This window comes from Indicator indicator, chromosome 10 (genome assembly GCF_027791375.1).
Source record: "Indicator indicator isolate 239-I01 chromosome 10, UM_Iind_1.1, whole genome shotgun sequence".
NCBI lineage: Eukaryota > Metazoa > Chordata > Aves > Piciformes > Indicatoridae > Indicator > Indicator indicator.
In genome coordinates, this window is record NC_072019.1 from 1,882,531 (window position 1) to 1,904,383 (window position 21,853).

The following is a 21,853-nucleotide window of genomic DNA, read 5'->3' on the forward strand; positions in this document are numbered from 1 at the left end:
TTCCCCTAAAAAAGCACTGCTGCAATGAGTTACTAAATTAGGGAACTCTCCTAGAGAGGTTATGTTCTCAATGACCTGATCAATTTTGTACAAAATACAGACATGGATCTCATGTTCTTTTCTGAAACAGACCTTACCCTTCCAGCCACAGCAATGACTCATCTGGATCCTTTCAGCAGCAGAATGCTTTACTTTTTCAGCCAATATTTTTATCCTATCAATATAAATGCAATACATCCAAGGCAGCAAGAGACAGTAGGATTTGTTGGCTATCAGGATTTAAAAACATTCTCTAAATAAGTAATTCCCATCATATGAGCCCACAAAACCAAAGGACCTCACACACTTCAGTGCTGAAGTCTGCTTACAGGCAAGGTAAATGAAAAAAACATCTTTACTGGTTTCAAATATTTTCCAAAGAATCTGTGTTCTTTGGCTTGTTTTTCTTTCTATTTTTTGAGTCTTTTAGGAAGAAACCGGAGGTTTTCTAAACAGAGTTATACAGACTAACAGTGTTTCAGTAACTTAAATACTATGTATTGTTAGCATGCTGGGAGCTCCATTCCCTTTGGTCCATGAAAGACAGTTCAAACATCTTCTATTACAATGTTGTTATCAACAAGAATCTTCCATGCATATTTTTGTCTTTTTTCCTTAAATTACCTCCTAAGGTCCCAAGCATTGCTATAAAGATTTAAATCTAACAGAGTCTGTAACAGTACTACTTTATATCCAAGAATATTAACTGCCCAAACCAAACATGCCTTCTTTTTAACACAAATTTAGAATGCATATACTCAAAGTCTCAAGGCTGATGACCTCCAATCCATACCCTTGTTACCTTCTCCAATAATAAAATACCACAGAAGAAAGTTTGCCAAAATAAAAATGGGAATATTTTATTATCTTTTCTACTAAAGCGATGCAGATCTTCCGAGATTATACATTGGTCTTTTGCAAATGTTTCTACAACTAAATCGATACTTTTCAATTTTGTAAAAAAATTAGACACATACTTCATATAAACAAAGACACAGGGTATGTCACTGAACAATTGGGTAGTATTATAGCTGTTAGTAAGGATGAGCAAAGAAAGCTCATGCTTGAACTCTTGCATTTGTATCATTCATTGTTGTATATTCAAGTGCGGTGAAATGGGTACATTTTCTTTGCATAATTTTTTTTTTAGGTCCACTTCCAGAGATCAGAGAGACTGTTAAATACTGAATTTGACCAAGAGAACCTAAACGTTACTTAGCAGTACTACATGCACAAGATGCAGGGGAAGGAAGAAAATGAGACCCGTGCATACAGTACAAGACAAACTGTTACAACTGTCAAACGTGCACTGGACAAAATTTAAAGTTTATGAAAGGTTTTATTTGTTTGTCATGAAAATACTTTCAGAAGCAAATAACTGTATGTGGTTTGCAAAGTCATCTTCACTTGGCCTCCTGAACTTTCTTGGCATTCTGTTTTTCTTTTGCCTAGAAAACAAAAAGGAGATGATGTCAAGCTCTGATAACAAAAAATTCATTTGGGAGCTTTGAATGACTACTCACTACAGTTTTGAGCATCCAACAAAATATGCTGTAGAAAGGCATTTGAAATGTAAATTTAGGCCCTTCTGAAGTCTCCTACTACTATTTTACTGGGTGTTTTAAAGTCTTTTACGAATACATATAGGTGAAATAAATAATTAGGTAATTTCCATAGGGGAAAAGGAGAGGTGAAAAAAACAGTATTTTAAAAACATGGTTTAACCTTTGGATTTCAGACCTGCCTATTTTTTAATTCAACACCAAAATAACTCCTTCTAATGAAAGCACTTTGTCACAAGAAAACACTGTGTTCAGGTACACTGATTAGCACAAACTCTGAAGCAACCAAGATCATAGTTTTTTAGGCCTTTCATAAGAGCAGAGTGGAGAAAATCCTGCAAGGGTTCCTACCTATCTGCAGACAGATTCGCATATAACTTTTCTCAGTTGATGATAGCTCATACTAACAGGGCACTAGCATCATCGTCTTTATGAATGTAATGGAAAAAAGATTAGGCAAGAAGAAGGGACAACACAGATGCAAAACTAGCATCTGTGCATTCTTCTCTCAAAACATTTGTTCATTATGAATCAGACTACTGCCTGTTATCACTTACTAGTGACCAGAACTAGATCTAACTGAGTGATTTAGAATTAAGATCTGTTATCACCAGCTGCTCGGGTGACTGGAAATTTACTTGTAGAAGAAGCTTCATGGTGTTATAAATAACTCCTATGGACATGAAACTAGATTAAAACTCTACAAGTTACTCAAAAGATTGAAAAGCTTAAAAACTGAACCCAAAATTTCCTGTCTTACACTGTCCTGCAAGGCTACCTTCCTAATTAAATTCAGCTAAACAAACTGCTAATTAAATAATATTTAGCTTTATTTTGGTCATTATAATGATACAGAGATACATTTTCAGTGTGAGTTCAAAACTAAGGATATTGTCTATGATATGTAACTAGATATGAAGGCCATCACTGATGGCAATTCAAGTGCTTGACAAGTCATGCAGTTTAATAACCCTGCCAAAGTGATGGGAACATTTTAATAAACAAGCCTTAACAGAAATCTTAATAGTAAATCAACGTTAACAGGTAGACACTTTAAAAAGGAGATAATAATGATCCAGTAAATCAGCACAAGATCAGAGCAAAGGAACACATTTCAAGCCACCCAATTTAGCAGAACCACCATGCAAAGGTTGCCATCTAGTGTTGACAGTCGGAGAACTCAACAAAACTGAGTATTAACAGTTCAGGATGGCAGAAGGGATCAATCCCGTATGTAAACATCTGTGTTTGTACACATTCAAATAATCTTCAGTTCAAAAAGGGATATCAAGGCAGTTTGGGGAACTCCACCACATACTAACTGGAGCTACACATCATAGTTTTAATAGGGCTTTTAATTTCTTGTGAGGCAAAGCCCAAATCACGTGTCTCTGGTATTGTAGCATCTGTGATGTGATCATTTAGCTGACACTGAATTGCCTCTTACTATGCCATCATTAAAAAAATTTGGCTGTGTTATCAAAGGGGAGACAGAATTTCCCTTTGCATACCAGTGCAAAGCTGATCGATCCCACAGCCTGCTGTTTCCATCTCCTCTTTAGAACTGTTAAGGGATGATTACCAGGAAGCCAGCAATATCCGAGTGTAGCACTTTAAATAAGTGAACCCATGACATTTATGCTTCCACGAGATTTGACTGCATTTTTAACTTTGAGTAGCAGGTATGAAGAATTGTGGAATTGTTAGGATTGGAAGGGACCTCAGGGATCATCCAGTTTCAACTCCCCTGCCATGGGCAGGGAGACCCTGCACCGGAGCGGGCAATTATAACAGTATAGTGTTTTATAAGTCAGATAGGAATACTCACTTTTTCTACTAATGGTATTAACTGTTGGTGCTCTGCTAGAGTCTTTAATAATTCCATAATGAAAGGCAGGTAGTTATGTTTTCTTCTAATATTTTCAATCTAAAAATATATTAAAAGAAATAACAGAATTATTAGACAGCTAAACATGGAATTTCCCCATGCCTGCCGTTGTCCCCTGCAAGTGACCCACAAAACATGGAGTTCTTTCTTAAATACCAGCCACCTAAAAATATAAAATCAAAGCAGTAAAACTCTGAGCATGTGGTGAAGTGTATGCCAGATGAATTTACTGCTCAAGGTACAAGTTCTCCTTACAGTCTTTTGTCAGACTAGCTGAAAACCCTTCAATGATTAAGTTATAGAATTTAGCAACTGACAAGTACTGTTATCAGAACGATTCTTTTTTGTTTTGTCAACTTAAACTGCAGTTTGACCTAGGTATTCTTACAGTTCCTTGTGTAGGGACTACAGCCTAGGGACTCTTCAGCCTGGACTGAAGACTTCAACATTTCTGTAATGCAAAAGTCTAACTATCTTTGTTACGCTAAACACTTTGCAGCTTCTACAACGGTTCAACCCTTCAGGAAAGCAGGAGATTCTGTTCCTCAGTTTTATTTGTTTGCTTGCACTTAGTGAAGTACATGATTTGCTTTTTTGGGCTTTTGTGGTTTTGGCTTTTATTTAATATTTCCTTGAATTGCACCCTGATGTTACAGAGACCATCACAAGCTGACTTGTAAGCCTTTCCTTCCTTTCCATGAAGGAAAATGGCAATTAACCTCTAAATTAAGGAATCTTGTTGTGAAGAACTTCCTCCTTATCTCTAACCCATGTCTACCCTGCTCAACTTTACAACTATTGCCCTTTGTCCTACCACTACAAGCCCTTCTAAATAGTCCTTCCTCAGCCTTCCTCTAGGTTCCCTTCAGATACTGAAATATAGTTCTAAGGTCTCTCCAGACCCTTCTCCTCTCCAAGCTGAACAGCCCCAACTCTTTCACCCTGTCTTCATAGGAGAGGTGCTCCAGCCCTCTAGAGGATCATCTTCTCTGGATTCATTCCAGCAGGTCCATGTTTCTCTTGTGTTCCTTTAGACTAATTGCAACAGCCTCCCATAGCTATGGAAGCCAACTTTTTGTTACAACTCTTAATCATAAAAGCAAAGGCTACATACCTTATATCTTTTTAATTTTTGGTTCTCCTCTTCAATTAACATCTGGTATTTTGCAACTTCTGATTGTATTGAACTTAACATATTACTACTTTGATCTGTATCCATAGGCTCCTCCTTCCACAAAACAGAAAGTTACATGGATTAACTTCTTACATGCTTTATTTTTTTACCTTTTTTTTTAATTAAACTAAGTCCTGTTTTAAGAGGATTGCTAATTACAGAACGACTCTGTTTGGCTTACAGTTACAGGAACATTGAAGGAATTTCTGTACTTATAGCAGATAAGGTCAGGTACTATGAAAGAATAGGTCCACTACCACAGCAAATAAGTCAGAGCCACAGTGACATGGTCATACTGCACTGAATGCTCAGATTAACTCACTTGGAACTAACCAGAGCTGCATCCACACAGCACTACACTGAGCTGGACAGATAGGCAGTAATCCTTCCCTGCTTTATTTTTAGTGATATTCCATTTGGAGCAAGGAAAGGGTGAGGTGAATAAAGTGAAGACACAGAACTATTATGAGAGAACTACCCCAGTAACTTAAATGCCATGGCCTACCTCTGCAAGTTGCTGCTGTAACTCTGCAATCCTCTGCTCATATATCATCTTTCTGTCAGATACAATAGCCATCAAGTTAAATCTTATCTCACCTTCACTGTACCTAAATGAAGAAAACAAAAGAAACCAAATCACTTTCAAACTTAGTCATTAACATGACAACTCAAAAACCTCCTCCACAATTTCATTATAAGGGAATGCATTTGGTGGGAAAAAAATAATTCTAAATGGATCTTTTAAATCATGCTACAGATGCAGTCTTGTCACAAAATAAAATCAAACTCCAGAGGAGCAATATCCAACATGTAACTCTTAGTTAACATCCTCTCCTGAGATATTACTAACTCCTGCCTGATCACACAAAGTAAATATTGAATTTGTCCAGAAAAGAAAACATGATACAGGGGACAACAAAACTGTTGTACACAGTAAGCTTTGTACACAACGAGTTTGTACTTTCTCATTACTGATCCTTGTTAATAACCACTGGAGATTGCTTCATATAATGTGAAAAGTACATTCAATGATTAGACTAGCTGGCCTTTCAGAATTTGAATTCTCCAAATGCAATTTGGAAGCAATGTTTTGCTTATCAAAAAAAGTATTCAAGTAAAAAAGACTTGGAAAATTATTTTCTAAAAGTGCCATAAAATCAACTTTACTTCTAACATATTTTAGACTGCAGTTTGGGGACAGAGCTAAGAAGTAAGAAAATTTCTATAGTATGTTTTTATTGGTTAAATTTCTAAGCCAAGCAACATACCTAGGAAAATTTGCTCCCTGTAAATACCAGCTGCATGGATATAGTAATTATCTGGTATTTTTAACTGTAAGTGCACACCAGTCTTTATCCATGGTAATGGCACTCAGTTTTAACTTGCAAGACCAACAGCATTAATGATCTTTTAGTCTGGAAAGGAGAAGACTGAGAGACGATCTAATCAATGTCTATAAATATCTGAGGGCTGGGGGTCAGGAAAGGACAGCCTCTGCTCACTTGTGCCCGGTGACAGGACAAGGGACAATGAATGTAAACTCCAGCACAGGAGGTTCCACCTCAACATGAAGAGGAACTTCTTTACTGTAAGGGTCACGGAGCACTGGAAAAGGCTCTCCAGAGAGGTTGTGGAGTCTCCTTCTCCGGAGACTTTCAAGCCCCATCTGGATGTGTTCCTGTGTGACCTGTGCTGGATTCTGTGGTCCTGCTCTGGCGGGGGGGGGTGGACTTGAAGATCTCCAGAGGTCTCTTCCAACCCCTTACATTCGGTGATCTTGCTCTTCTTTTTTCAGAGAACTAGCAGGATCTCTCCTCACTACTTCGATTAATCATACAGGAACGCAGTGTATTTGAGACTTATCTATGGTCACATTTGGTTCACATTCTGAAATCACATAGTGATACGCACACAAGTGTCACTCCTTAGAAATTCAGTTGAAGTCTTTTAATTAAACAAAATGAAGGAATTTTTAAACCTATGTGAGGTGCTATATTTTAAAAGCATCATAATCACTTACTTTTGTATACGTTTCTCTATGACAGGCCGTACAGCGCTTATCCAGTCATCTTGATTGCATGCACCTAGAAAAAACACAAATACAAAAAATGAACAAACATAAAACCAGGAGATTAATCTTTGCAAAATTTATTGCAAAGTCAAGATCTTCATAAATTGAGGCTTAGTGAGCAACTTCAGAGTACGTAGTGAAGTTTTCCTTGGCAAATGCAGTGTCAAATTACTCAGGGGATTTTTTCTTTTTAGGAGGTGGAAGACTTTTTTTTTTCATAGCAATATTTAGATAATGTACTGGCCAAAGCAATGGAGCAGAAGTAAATTTTAATGGCATAAGCATGTAACATTTATTTTGTTGATAACAACAAATAGAGGAGAAGGAAGTATGCTATAGAAGGGTTTGATAACAAAACCATAGTTGGTATGACACTATAAAAGCAGACAGCAAAAGAAAAAAAAGGGATGGATGGTTACAGATGTTCCATTTAGACAAAGAGTTAGTAATGTGTAGATGCAATACCATGTTGAAAAGTCAGACACAGGAAAAAACGAGAAGGATGTATGATAGATAACAATCCCTCATTTATCTTGAAAGCAAATGAAAGTGATTTCATGAGTTGACAATGCCTCTAAAAATTTCAAGGCCTTAAAGCAAATGAAGAGATTCATGAGCTTGTGACCATAAAAGTCATGTTACTGCTAGGTCTGCCGACTGTATGGTCTCTCTACCCAGACTAAGGATGAGATTTAGCAGCAAGCCATTACTCAGCCTAAAAATAAATACAACTGTCAAGAAAACGGGGAAAACACTCTTGAAATGGAGTGCGGAACATATTAAGATTATATCAGACTCAAAAAGTGCAGACACGCTGTAGAGCTTTTCAAGACACAAGATGGCACACATACTGCAAATGAAGAAAGATTACAAGACACAAAACAGGAACAAGTCTTACAGAGACTAAAGTAGCTGTCCTTTTTAAAGAGAATATTTGCTAATTAAAAAGCAAGAGAGCAGTGTGTATACACCAGCCACACAATGCATGAAATCTAGTCAGCTGTGTATATGCTTCCACAGGAGGAGCAATAAAATTAGTGGATACTTTATAATCAACCTAGGGAAAAAAAAAACAAAACAAGAAACAAACACTTTAAAAAACCCCACCAAACCAAAGAAACATAACACTGAAAACATATGAGAGGAAAATGTTAGCAAAAGGAATTGAATGCCAGCAGTAAGGAAACCTAAAATGATTACAGTTTTACCAGGTTTTCTTAGAAACAGCTCAGAACAACAACATATTTCCTCAGGCAAGGAGAGCAAGAATCCATAGAAGTGGGTTATGTAACCTCCTCTCTTGCAACAAAAGTATTAATTAGTATTACATTAGCCTAATATTATTATTAGAAGTCCACTGGATTGCATGGTCTGTTCACTTGACTACTGAATGAAAGGAGAGATAAACTGAAATGCAGAGGAAGCAGGGAGAAAGTTGCATTTTCAGACCAACAAAAAAAAACCCCAACCCAACAATATAAATGATTGCAAAGAAGTCTGAACAGCACATTAAAAAGAACTTTAAAGATATGTTTTATTTTACTAAACGCTGTGGTTAGATCCTGTAACATACAACCAATTTGTTGCAATAAGCTATTGTTAAAATGATGATCAGAAAACAAAGTAAGATATTACCTAAATCGATTGGGCCTTCTCTTAAGCCATCCAGTTCATATAGCCTTCCATTAACAGGAACATAGCTAACAAAGTGAAATGCATCTTCTTCTTTTGCTGAAGACTTTGCATCAAATTCAAACATCTGTTGTCTGCAAAGAAAATGTTAAAAAAATTGAGCTGAAGAAGAATTTGTTCAAATTTTACCTAGATTTAAAACATGTGTTACCTGGCGAAACTGTTGTGAACTTGCCGAATCACCTCAGAGTTGCTTAGTGCCAAACCCTTCATCTGAAGGTAACAAAATTGGATTGTAAGCCAACACAGATATAATGCTACAGTATCTAAAATAAAGAAAGCAGCAGGCACTTACCGCAGCATCAAAACTTTGTGAAAATTCTTTGAATTCTGACAAAGTCTCTCCTAGGTGGATGTCTTGATGAGCACAATTTAATAGCACACTTACTATGGCTTGAGTAGCACAAGCATTATTAATTACCTAGGAAAAAGCATGGAGAATTTGTTCAGTACTGGTGTTAAACATGTCCTGTAAGATGGGCAACACTATTCATTACAAACACAGATTTTCTATGCTGGTTCAAAGTTACAGCTTCACTCTGCAAATGTACTCTGAGCAGCCACAGAAAAACCTTTGCCATAAGAAACTAATGAACACTGGATGGCTGTCATTTACAATTCACTGATGATGTTGGTATTTCACACCTCTGCCTAGAAACTATTATTCCACTGCCTCACCACCTCCCTAAAGCAATTAATAAAGGACAAAGGAGAAAAAAAACCCAACCTAACAACATAAAAAATTAACTCTCCCAAGAGAATGTCCTTAAAATAATCAACATTCCTACCAGGAGCTGAAATATAAACAATAATTGGGGAAAACAACAACAACAAACACCACCCCCCCCAACAAACAAAAACCACCCAACCTCCCCCACCAAAACAAACAAACAAACCCCACCACAACAACAACAACAAAACACCAAAAAAACAACCCTTCCTCACAAAAAACCCAAATACAAAAAAACCCCAACCCCCCTCAACCCCCCCCAAAATAAACCCAACATTTTTAGGAATAAATCACACATTATGAAACATAGATTTTTTATAGAAAGGTTGTGCTGGACAACAAATTAAGAATATCGTATATGCAAACTAATAAAAAATAAGGGGTGTTCCAAAAATGGAAAAAGTTTTCAAAGATTGTTTGCTGACTAATAAGCCATATGGAATTTTAGATTTTTTTTCCCCACTTGTTTCTTAATTGACAGTACACCTATCCTTTGCAACTAACCATTTAAGTTACTAGCTTGTGACGGTATTCCTTAGACTTATGTATACCGCTTCTAGAAAACAGAAATAAGCCCTTTCATATTGCAGCCATGTCATTGTCACTTGATAATGCCCAAACTAACCCCCAGTACTTAAAGAGGCTACAAGAATTATTAAACAATCCAAAATTTAATTAAAAGCACATTGATCAAATGGTTTCAGACCATAATAGACAAGAACGACTTCGTATTACCAAGTTTCTCTCAGGAGGCTACAGGCTTGGAAAAACAATCTGTCTTCAGCCTATGAGACTGCTTTGCAACTGAAAATGCTACTTAAACCTTAGGACTGGTTGAGAGGATGTTGATTTTATATTAAAAATTATCTCAGGGCTGTGAATGTGAAACCACTTCCAACAAGAAAGGAGAAAATAAAAAAAAAAAAGAAAAAATAAAAACCAACCACCAAATCAAAGTTAGAGTTACATATGTTTTCCTTTGTCAGGGACTGTGTTAATACTATAAGCCACACCATATATTCATTTACTACACTTCAGGATATTCTCAGTTCAGATTATATCTGCATAGTACAGATGATAAAAAAAAAAAAAGAGCAAAGCACTTCTCAATTTCAGAAAAACAGCTTAGTTAAATGATAATCTAGGGAGTCAACTGCACCTGCAGAGGACAGATGACAGCTACTGAAACTCAAACAAACTGCAGGTACACAAACTGAAGGCTAGTGTTCACACAACTACAAAATTAAGGACAGAGAAGGAAACAATGGACAGCAGCAGAAAAATTAAACCCCACAGCTGTTAGAATGACATCATTTAAGAGAATTAATACTTTAACATATGAAAAGGAACCAAGAACTAAAGATTCTCTGAGATATGACTAAAGAATGGTATCAAAGAGAGTTTTAAAAGCAGTGAAAATAGGAAGATCCTAAGTGGACTAGAGTAAGCTAAGCTGAAACAGTGGTTAAAACACTGTACTTGAGATAATAGAGAAAAGAGAAAGACCTATGGTGAAGAACTATTAGAAGAGTTCTATTAGAATGAAAGAAGACTCACGACAGTGAACTGCGCTTGTTAAATGATAACTAATGCAGAACATGATACAGAGAGACAGCACTAGATGGTAGCTATTTTACTGAAAAATTAAGATGGGACAATTAGTTGCTCTAGCAAATTGCTAACCCAAAAATAGCTCAGAAGAAAGGGAAGGTAAATTAAGAGAGATTTTGTGCCTACAGGCAAGATTAACAGAGAATCTGCATTGGACCAGCTGGATATAGGATCTTTAAACAACCACAAAAATAGGACAAAAAAAAAAAAACCCCAAAACAGTAGGGAAATTGTGGTGTCATCAAACATAACCTTTCAGGATAAATATATTCTTGTCTTCTAACTATAGTATGAGAAAAGTCTGTTTAAGGATATAAAGACCAAGCCAACAACCTCATCTTACTGCAAGAAAATAATATGCAACAGATGCCAATCTTAGACCAGCATTTCCCAGCTGTTGAAACAAAAATTACAGAATTACAATTACTCTTCAAGAAAGTGAGTGGAAATGGTAGCAAGATTGGTCCTGTAGTACCAGAAGAGAAGCAGCTGCAGGTAAAGTGCATAAAAAAGTGTAGTCCTGAATCTAGATGACATGAAAGAACTAGCAAAATGGAAGATGGTGGTACCTAGCTAGTGGTAGTTCGTGGGTAGGTTGAAGAGTAGAGAGTGAGAAGATGATGCAGTACCAAACACAGACAAGTGCAAGGTTTGTCACACAGCCACAGCATTCTGTCAATGTGCACAGCCAGTCCAGCACTGCTATACAGACAAGCTAGTGAGTCCCTTCAAGGGAAAAAACTGGCCAGGATATAAATCTACCCTAATTCCCAACATATCCCTTACTTAAAGTGTCTCAGCACTGGCAGAAAACATTTTCTGCATTTAGATAGCATGACAATAAATACAGGTTACCCTGGAAAGAGTTTTATGTTGACTTGGGGAAACTTCAGAAGATTTTCTGTATTTGTCCAGAAATCCCAACATTTGCCCAGGAAGTCAATGGGCTACTTAATTGACAATATTCAGGCTTTTAAAGCAGATAGTTTATTTGAACATTTTTGCTAGCAATGCCACAAGGTATATTTAATAATATTTGAAAGAAAATAACTTTATATATACATATATATATATATACACACACACACACCCCCAATAAAATCTGCACATTGGTGAGATGATCTCAAAAAAGAGAAAAAAAAAAAAAAAAACAAAAACAAAAAAAAGAGAAGACTGCCATATCACCATGAAATAAACAAAGGAACCACTTCAATAAGCTGCTCTGGCACACTCCTTTATTAAGATATGTAGTTCCTAGGGATCCAATCCAATTTTCTGAATTTCAGGCTGAAGCACCTGTTCTTGACTCACATCCTTTATCTGATAGATTACATATTCTGGTTTTCAAACCCTGTGCTGCAGTTGGTAGTATAATCAGCAAGTCTTTGAGGTTTTTACCAAGCATTCCAATGTTGCAAAACAGTTGGCTTCACAAAGTTCAATGAGAAAAATTCAGCATTAGGACATACTTCTGAAACTGATTGTTGTTTAAAGACTCCAATTTACTTTATTTTTATTCCTTTGGAATAAAGATGTAATCTTCCCACAGTACATTTAATTACTGACAATCCCTTACTGACTTGGATTAGATATGTTCCAAGTTCATTTTACTTCCTATAAGTTATCCCAAGTTTTTTTAGCTTTAACACAGCTATCGGGTCTATCTTAATGTTACCAAACCTGACAGTGTCACAAATTGAGTTTGAAAGCCATGCAAGTATTTGAAATGTTAAAAAAAATACATATCATATGCTTCCATCAGTGACACAAAGATAACTAAAGACCACTGATTTGCTATTCACAGTATCATTTAGAAGAGCCTTCTTCTGAAGGTACATAAATTTTATTTCCAATTAATGAAGTTCATGTTTTATTATCATAACTGCTCTATCATCACAATGCAGCACAAAATAAATACATGGCACAAAACAAAGGTGTGATGCAAACACTTTAGTAATAAAACTTGAAGAGGTTATTAAACTAATAAGAAATTAGTACATAAGCCTGCAACAATGCTATTCTTTTTTGTCAAGAGGCATTGCCACTTTTGCAGTGATCAGCACAGAGTACAGCTATTCAAAACAGTGCTGAAGATAGCTGGATACATCGAGTGGTACAACTGTGTAGCCACTATGTGTAAAAGTAACAGCAAGGGCCTATATAAGCAACACACAAATCAGGAAATTAAGAGTTAAGGCTGGAATTGTATCCTTAACTCACCTCATTGTGCCTAGGTTTCCTAGCTCAAAGGGTATGAAAGATCATCCAGAGTTCTGTGGCCTCAAATAGAGGACCAAATCATACCTAGGCATAACAGGGAGGCCAAATTTAACATGAGCGCACATAAAACTGACCATTTAATTAAAAAAAAAAATCCTTTAGTATGCATGCATATTAGACAGACTTGAAAATTCAACACCCCCCCACATACTTGTGATTTGACTTTGAACAAGATCTAGTTGCCATCTGGAATTCAACTACAACATGAACAAACTTCATATTAAAATTGTGCTTCCTAAGGCAATTTAAAAGATTTTTTTTTTGTTAGACAGTCTGAAAGCTGAGTCTTTTACTACAGTTCCCCCCCAACAATGAAACTATTTTAAAGATAGAATATTTAATTAAAACTGAACAGAAATGGAGCCATGCTGTAATAGCATCATCTATTTCATATACTGAATCGTTGCTACATTATTAACAGTTATATAGTCTTGCTCATACATGATTCAGCATGACACTTTAAAACTCTGCAGTAAAATTGATTGTATTAGAGCTCTTGAGATGGTATCATTTAAAAGAAAAAAATGTGTGGGAAAGTAAAAACAGGCAGAGTTCTTGAGATTTTTAGGGCTCCAGTGCCATGTAAGTTTTGAAGATAAAGATCAACAGACCAATAATCTCAAACGTCCTAAAAATTTTGCTAACCTGGAAAACAAATCTATTTGATCTGGGGCTCCACTCTACAAACAAATGTATGGCTGTTTAATTATCGCTTTCATAATTAAGGGGGGAGGGAGGGAAAGTCTTGATAAACAAAACCCCACCCTCAAAGTCAGCATAAAATGTGACTTAAAACAAGCATAGAGAAAACGAAGGCACGTGAGCCCAGCTGCACAGTAACTGTGAGCAGCTATTTCACAATAGAAATATTTAATATTCATGCTTGTTTTGTCTTGTGCTCCTGGGTGACTCAGGCTTCACACACTGAAGCTTTAAGAAATGCAATAACCTCAGTACTACTATAAAGCAACTCCTGTTCTCTCTCACTTACCTTTTACCAGCTTTTGCCTGTACAGTCTCACTGAAAACATATCTCACAATGTGGCAGGAGACCAGCCCAGAACATATGCACAGAGAATCTACAGAAAACTGCTGGCTGATGAGCTGCTTGGGCTCATGGAAGTTCAAAGAGCAGCTGAGCCACTGCAAGCAAGGCACAGAACTGTGAAGCTGAAAGGAAACAGGTTGGCAGGACCAAGACATCCTGCTCTCATCATCAGATCAGCTGTTTGCTTAAGAAAACACTATTTGTCCTCAAAACATAGCATGTCAAACTGCATCTCCAACCATGGCTAACTTCCTTCAATATGGAAGTCATCACAACTAAACTAGTATTACAAATCCCTCCCAAAATACCAAAACCAGTTCCATTTATCTGTTGACTTTTAGTTTTAATTTCTTTGTGACTATTTCACTAATTGTTCAGTCCCAATATCCGAGTCTGGGCAAAAGTAAACTCACATGAAACACAAGCATATATAACGTGTCTACAAGAAAGGTTTTGATTTTGCTAAGCAACTGCATTTGACTAACAGACACTACTAAAACATGAAAAACCTATGTTAATTCTAACCTCTTGAAACATACATTCTATGCCATCAGGTGGCATAACTAGGTACTACTATTTTTCAATAATTCACACTTCTAAGAATTGTTTTCTGTGCTGAAATGAGTGAATTCATAAGAGTCACTCCAGCACACCCTCCTTAAAGGCAGCAGGTAAAGGAGAGGGAAGATGATAAAGTTCCTGTACCTTCACAAAGAGGTTTCAGGCTGAAGAAAACAGTAAAATATGAATAGTTCAAAGGAAGCTACAAAATAAAGACTTTTCAATGTTAGCCTCTAATTTTCTGGTTTTCTTAGCACATCTAATGCTAACCAGATTTTCTGATGTACATTCTGCAATCCCAACTTAAACTCATCAGTCTCATGCTTCAAAATGGAAGTGGAGAGGGAAAAAAAAAAAAAAAAAAACAAACGACAGCAAAAGCAGTGGAACAAGCAGACAAATACTTTGAAACTTCCCAGCATCCACAAGAACAGCAATTCTGGGGAAATTTCATCTACTCACTTTAGGGAACACTTTAATGAGGGTAAATCTGCCTTAATCTTAAAAGAACCTCTCTAGATATGTATCAGAATGATTTCCTCCTGCCATATAACTACTCTTTTGAGAGTTACAACAAGGATATTCCCTGAGGTTCTCTGCAGTAAGGCTATTCTGTAGCCCTAGCCTACTCATCACTAACAGTCCAGTTGATTAGGTAGAAATCACAACCTAAACCTATAAAGACATTTGGCAAACTACTGATGGTAACCATATTGTAGACTGGTGGACACTGCTTGGCAGGACTCAAGAGCTGCAGCAAGGAAGAGTGAAGAAAATAGTATTTTAAAAGATCAACGAATAAAGTAATCCACAACAGCATGAAACAGTAGTTTCTCTTATAATCACCTTAAAGATGATACCTGCACAACAGAAGCACGTGGACAGAGTAGCCAGGTCTACAGTTACACCTAATATTTCCGTTGCATTCCGTATTTCTTTACTTTTAGCTAGAAGTGTTTGGAGATTTCTTTATATCCCCAAACCGAGATGCAAAACATTTTTGCATTTGTGAAAACAGACAACCACCAAAACCCAACCAAACAGAGAAAAACAAAACAAAAACCAACCAAACCCAAACAAGTGCCCCTAAATAAACAACAAAAACCCCCAACCAACAAAAATAAATCAAAGCCAGTCTATGTGTCAGTCTTCACAGAAAGCCTAATAATTTCTCCTTTGATATGAATGCTCTGCAGTTAACACATGTAGGGCTACACTTCTTGTTTGGACTGTTAACACTTATCACTGTTTGAGAAGCAAGTCTTGAAAAAAAAGCTAAAAACTTTTATTAACTACCCTTACCTTCACTCTGCGTACTTTCACTTGCTTGCAAACAATACACAGCAGGCTGTCAGAGCTAACGAAACTGAAGCACAACTCAGTATTTAATTACATTAGAAAAACCAGTATTTCCTGTAATTTCTAATTTAAACTCACCTGTCTGATTTAAATACTCTAAACTTGCATGCCAAAACAGTCGGCAAACTCTCAAAGTATTATCCTACAGTTATATTGCCCTAGTTGCAGAGCATTTGAGAAACATCAGAAATGAAAACTGAAGCAAAATAAGTATTTCTTCCTAGAATTTGTTGAAAGTGGTTTCAAAAAAACCTCCCCAAAACCCAAACAAACAATTGTTCATTCTGCTGAGAACATTTACCTAAAAACACTTTATTGCATAGAAGAATTATTTACTCTTTTAGAAGAGGGCTGACAAATAAGAGCTTTATTCTTCCCATACCTGGTGATATTTTTGTCTGATCTTATCTACTTTGTTAAACATCTTTTAATACACTATTGGTGCCTTCACAGAATTTGTTACTTCACCTTGCAAAATGTTATTTTTGGGTGTACACAGCGATAAAAAGTTTATTCTTCAGCATTAAAAGCTGTGTTTCATAACATGTCTAAGAAAAATAGTGAACTTGCCGTACCTGTTTAGCAAAAAATATTGTATCCAGTCTGGAATCCTGAACAACAGAACCTGCTGGTTCCTCTCCGGGCTGCCACTTGAAGAGGAAAATGAGCCCATGTACTGGTCTGAAAAATACAATTGACAGAAAACAAAAAATTAAAAATATCACTTTTACTGATGAAAAATATCAAAGCCAGAAATCTCTATTATAATTTAACTGTATGCTGGTAGAGTAATTTTGTTGATTATTTCTCTCTAAACATAGGAAACTTGCACTGAAATTTTCAGCTGTGGTCTTTTAGTTCGGCAGAACATGTCCTAGGCTTCTTTCTGCATATGCTAAAGAATTGACAATCAGTAATTTCCATAAATCAGGACCAGTTTTCCTGGTTATTGCAGCTATTATGGTTACACAACATCCATTTGAATTTATTAGTGATAAATAACTACCAAAACATTTGTCAATCATATACAAGGTGTGGAACAGAAGTTTTACTAATCCTTTTATGCATAAATGAAATATTCAAAGATGAGCTCTAGTGCACTGTCATGCTTTGAGTTATCTCTGAGAAGAAAATTTTCTCTTATACCAAAATTGTGACATGTTTTTTTCAGACAGCATGTCTTGCATAGTGAACAGCTTTTAATGCATGTTGCACTGTATTTAGCACTCCCATAAACCGAATGTTTATCAGTCAAGGAAACAATTCTTACAAAATCTACAGCTACATTAAAACACAAACTTATTCATTATATCAACTGGTATTTAAGAGCATCACCACAAAAGGTTTATCTACAAAAGGCATAATAAGCTTCCCAAGTCATTTCTCACCAGCTGAGAAGTCTGAGGGAATTTGAAAAATGCTATGTGTTATTATCACAGAATCAAACAGGTTGGAAAAGACCTCAGAGATGATCAAGTCCAACCTATCACCCAACACCTTCTAATCAACTGAGACACTGAGTGCCTCACCCAGGCTTATTTTAAACACCTCCAGGGACGTGTTCCACCACCTCTCTGGGCAGAACATTCCAACGGTCAATCTCTCTTTCTGTGAAGCATTTCTTCCCAACCTCCAGCCCAAACTTCCCCCTGCATAGCTTGAGACTGTGTCCTCTTGTTCTGTTGCTGGTTGCCTGGGAGAAGAGACCAACCCCCACCTGGCTGCAACCTCCCTTCAGGCAGTTGTAGACAGCAATAAGGTCTGCCCTGAGCCTCCTCTTCTTCAGGCTAAACACCCCCAGCTCCTATCTTTAACTCTTAGTATTTAAGTTACAATATTCTACATGTGCAGGGGAGGGAAGGAAGGAAACTGGCCATCACTTAGGACTGGAAAGATATACATTATACAGTACAAACAAGCAAAGCTGTACCTGTTTTGTTAACAAAGTAAATGTTCTGATGAAGTATCCTAGGAAGCATGTAGTTGCAGGCAGCAAATAAACCCCTCCAAGTTACATTTTTGCCATTCAGGGGTCAAGTACCTTCAGTCACAGAAAGATTCTAAAGCTACATCTTTCATGCTAACTGCTACATCTTCTGAAAGATTAATTATGAGTGTAGGATATCTGCACAGCAGTAGGATGTGGACTGGCTTAGATGACACTTTTCTCTTAAAACCTTGTACATTAACACTGGTAACACAATGCATCACAGACTAAATGGTAAGTGAATATTGCCTAATGAGGGCAGAACTGCTCCATACGGAATCAGTCCCTGTCAGTTATGACAAGACTGTCTGCCTTCGCATATGTGTGGAAGTGGTTCTGCAGGAAAAACAAGTTACGAAAGTATATAAGGACAGTAAATTCATCTATTGAAGGCAACAGATGCAATCTCATGTTACATGAAGAAGAGAGATAAAGCAAGGAACAGAAGTTTGTCAAGGAATTTGTCAAATCATAGAACGCTAGAGGTTGGAAGGGACCTCCAGAGATCATCAAGCCCAACCTCCCTGCCAAAGCAGAATCACCTAGGACAGTCTGCACAGGAATGCATCTAGGCAGGTTTTGAAAGTCTCCACAGGAGACGACTCCACAACCTCTCTAGGCAGCCTGTTCCAGTGCTCCATCATACTCACTGTAGAGAGGTTTCTCCTCATGTTGATATAATGCAAGTGAATATGAAACAAGTAGAGATGTATTTTCACATTCTAGCTGCTATTGACATCTCTTTCCAACACCAGCAAAGCTAGATTAAGTACTGAGGCATTAATAAAAACTAATTTAATTGCCAAGTATTTAATTAAATCAAAATCCTAAGGAAATTCTTTGGAAACTGAAGAAAAAAACATCACCAAAATACCACCTGAGTTTAGTACATATTCTTTCAGTCACTTTAGACAAGTGTAAATGAAAACCATGTAGATGATAAAAGTGCCTTACTTCAATTTTTCAAAGTTCTCTGGTTCTAAGCTCCATATTTCTTCAACTTGTGCTCCTCTACAACCTGAAACAAGGAAAGACATAGGTTTCTTCAACTACTCCATTCAAAACAGATGCAGCCAGTGAAAACAGACATATGAAGGATCTGTGGTGGCAATTACAACTTGTATGTCCAGGTTATGGCAAAGTCTATTTACAGGCTTTAATGAACCTCTCTTTAAAAAAAAATCAAACAAGACAGGTTAGAAAAAAAATATTTGGGCAATTTCTATTTTGTACGGCTGCATTTAAAAAAGAAGCAGAAGAGATTAACGTATCTTGGGTCACCTGATGTCAGCTGAAAATAATGCTGGTTTTGAAGACCTTCCCACCTAGTCCAAAGCAGAACGCCTATCTCCAGAACATCCAGATATTTAAGAACATCTTAAAACATCCAATTCCAGAGAAAGATGCCAGGTAGTTGATAGAAAATACTGCAAACGATACACTCAAACAAGACAGAGCCCCAAAAGTTCAAATACTTAGTATGTGGAAGATTAATCTATTAGTTAAATAGAAACCCAGTAATAGATACATGCCTGGACTTCGCTTAGGAGAAAAAGACCATAGAAACTAAAAATCAACGTAACCTTACACAGAATCACTTTGCTTCTTTTATCAAAATCCCGTGCAGGCTTATCTGCCGTCATAATCACCCAATTATGGTATTTCCAAAGACACTAAACGCAATTCAACATAAAATTTAATGTTCCAAAGCCAAAGCAGACCCTGGCAGATCTGCCAAACATCACAGCTCAGCGTGGTCAGAGGCCTCTCCCGCGAAGTCTCCTTTTCAGCTGTGTAACCTCGTCAGCTGGCACACCACCCAAACAGTATCTAACTCTCTGCAAACACCGCTATTCTCCCCTACGCGCCATGTGCCTATCGAGCTCTCCAACGTCTCCCCAGTGTCCATGTGCCCTGGGCGACGGGACGGGCTCCGCCACGCAGCCCGCCCTAGACTGGGCAACCACCGCCCTGAAACTGAGAACCCCTAGGCCACAGAGGGGCCGCGCCGCTCCCCGCAGCCGAAGGGTTGGCCGCTGTCCTCCGTGGATAGGTGCAGGCTGCCGTGAAAGCGCCAGGTACGGCGACCCGCTAGGTGCGGCGAGCACGGCCCAAGCCCGGAATAGCGGCACCGAGGTCACCGGAGAGCTGGCGGGGAGCATCGGACCTCGGCTTGAGCCTCCCCTCTACCATGCCCCACGTTCCTTTCCCTGCACAAGCCGTGCGGTCGCAAAATCGCGGCCGGGCTCAGCCTGTCAGGGCCCCACGCCTTTCGCCAGGAAACAGTCGGCGCCCCACCACACGTGGCAGGCAGACTTGTCTTACACCAGCGCGGGAAGAACCGCAACCATCGGCGGGAATGCGGCCTCAGAGTCCCACTGCCCGCCCAGCGGCGCGACCCCAGGCCCGGCTCCGTCGCTGCTTCTCCCTCACCGAAGCCCTTGATGAGTTCCGTGAAGACACCCGGGTCGCTCTCCATAAGGCACCACTCGCCGGCGCTGCTCCCTCCCGACATGGCGGCGGCCTGCACACCCTCTCAGGTTCGCCGCCGCCGGCCGGTTAAGCTGCGAGGTCGCCGCACGCCGCTCCCTTCCCGGCAGGCCCCGCGGCCCACGCCGTGCCTGTCATCTCTATGGTGAGGCGGGGCGGGAGCAGGAAACTGCGGCAAGGATTGTATCCGGGGCAGCTGCCCGCTCCCGGCGGTAGCACCGTCCCGGCTGCAGAAGGACTGCCTCTGCACTGTAGCTCTACTCCTGCAGAACAGAAAAGCGGCAGATGGAGGAAAGCCCCCGTGCCATGCAGAGAGCGGTTCTGGCTCCGCGGCGTAGCTCCATCCGGGCACTGGGGTGCGGTGGGCGCGGCCCCATCCGGGTCCCGGGGATGCTGTCAGGGCGCCGGCTGGGCGGGGCGGGACTGCGGGAGACATCGAGCCCTCGGCGGTCTGAGTGGGAGCTGCACTGCTTGCCTCCCGCGCCCGGAGACGGCTCCACCACCGCCCACCGGCCCGCCCCTCCCTATTGCCCTGCAGTCCGGTGGCCGCCGCAGCTCCCTGGGGCTGCTCCATTACTCGGCATCGGAGGCTGTGCTGGGCCGGGTAGGCCGTGCCCTGCGGCCCCTCCCAGGCCGCGGCCTCGCAGGCAAGTCGCGCCTCCCGGGAGGGTCACTGAGGGCCGGGGCAGCGGGCTGGCTTCGACCAGGTAGCCCGCGGCGCGGGTGTGGGTCCCGCTCGGTGTCAGCCCCGATGGGGAGCGGGCGAACTCTCCAGTGGGATTGACATGGATGTAGAAGGTATTTGGAGAGGCCGTCACTGTAAATGGGCACCTCCCGCTTGGCACCTGGGCGTTGGAAAACCCGTGAGGGGATTAATGGACGCGTCATCGTGTTTATCATCTTTATAGAAACGGGCTCGTAGCTTTTCGAGACAACTTTGGATGCTTTTTCCTCGTAGTTTTATTCTGTGTTAGCTAGGATGCCTTTTCTCTCCAGTCGATTTTTGAAAACAAATAGACTTTTAAAGACATTTTGTTTCTTATGGAAACGAGGCGTAAATAGTGAAAGTTACAGATAAGAGGTAGTTTTTAAAAGCCACGTTATGGTACGGCCACATAAAGATACTTGTCAACCCAGTGCTGTATAAGCTGCTTCAGACCACCAAAGTCGTGTTTTACATATGGATTAACCTGTATCATATTTGGAATGTATTTTTAAAAATCTTTTTGACTTTTTCTTTAGTAATAGCAACCATGAATTTTAGTTTGGCAGTTTTGTTATAAAGTGGCTTTCAAAAGCTTTTTCTTACTGCTATTGGCATTCATGTAGCTCAGAAATTGGAATTGCTTCTGGAGACAGAA

At 39.1% G+C, this 21,853-nt stretch overlaps 1 protein-coding gene across 2 annotated transcripts; it reads right to left on the bottom strand.

Annotated features, from left to right (window-relative positions):
- Positions 1-1,018: 1,018 nt before the first annotated feature.
- UCHL5 (ubiquitin C-terminal hydrolase L5) lies at positions 1,019-20,517 on the bottom strand. Of its 2 annotated transcripts, none has more exons than XM_054383938.1 (11): positions 20,436-20,517; positions 18,957-19,020; positions 16,591-16,696; positions 8,722-8,847; positions 8,578-8,639; positions 8,370-8,500; positions 6,684-6,747; positions 5,169-5,271; positions 4,604-4,714; positions 3,430-3,528; positions 1,019-1,487 (listed from the first exon to the last, which is right to left on the bottom strand). In XM_054383938.1, exons 1-11 carry the CDS (start codon positions 20,515-20,517, stop codon positions 1,443-1,445), a joined length of 993 nt encoding a protein of 330 aa, XP_054239913.1. In that variant the 3' UTR covers positions 1,019-1,442. The 2 variants fall into 2 exon arrangements, with proteins under 2 accessions (XP_054239913.1, XP_054239912.1); XM_054383937.1 differs by having other exon boundaries at positions 4,604-4,717.
- Between the last annotated feature and the right edge of the window lie 1,336 nt (positions 20,518-21,853).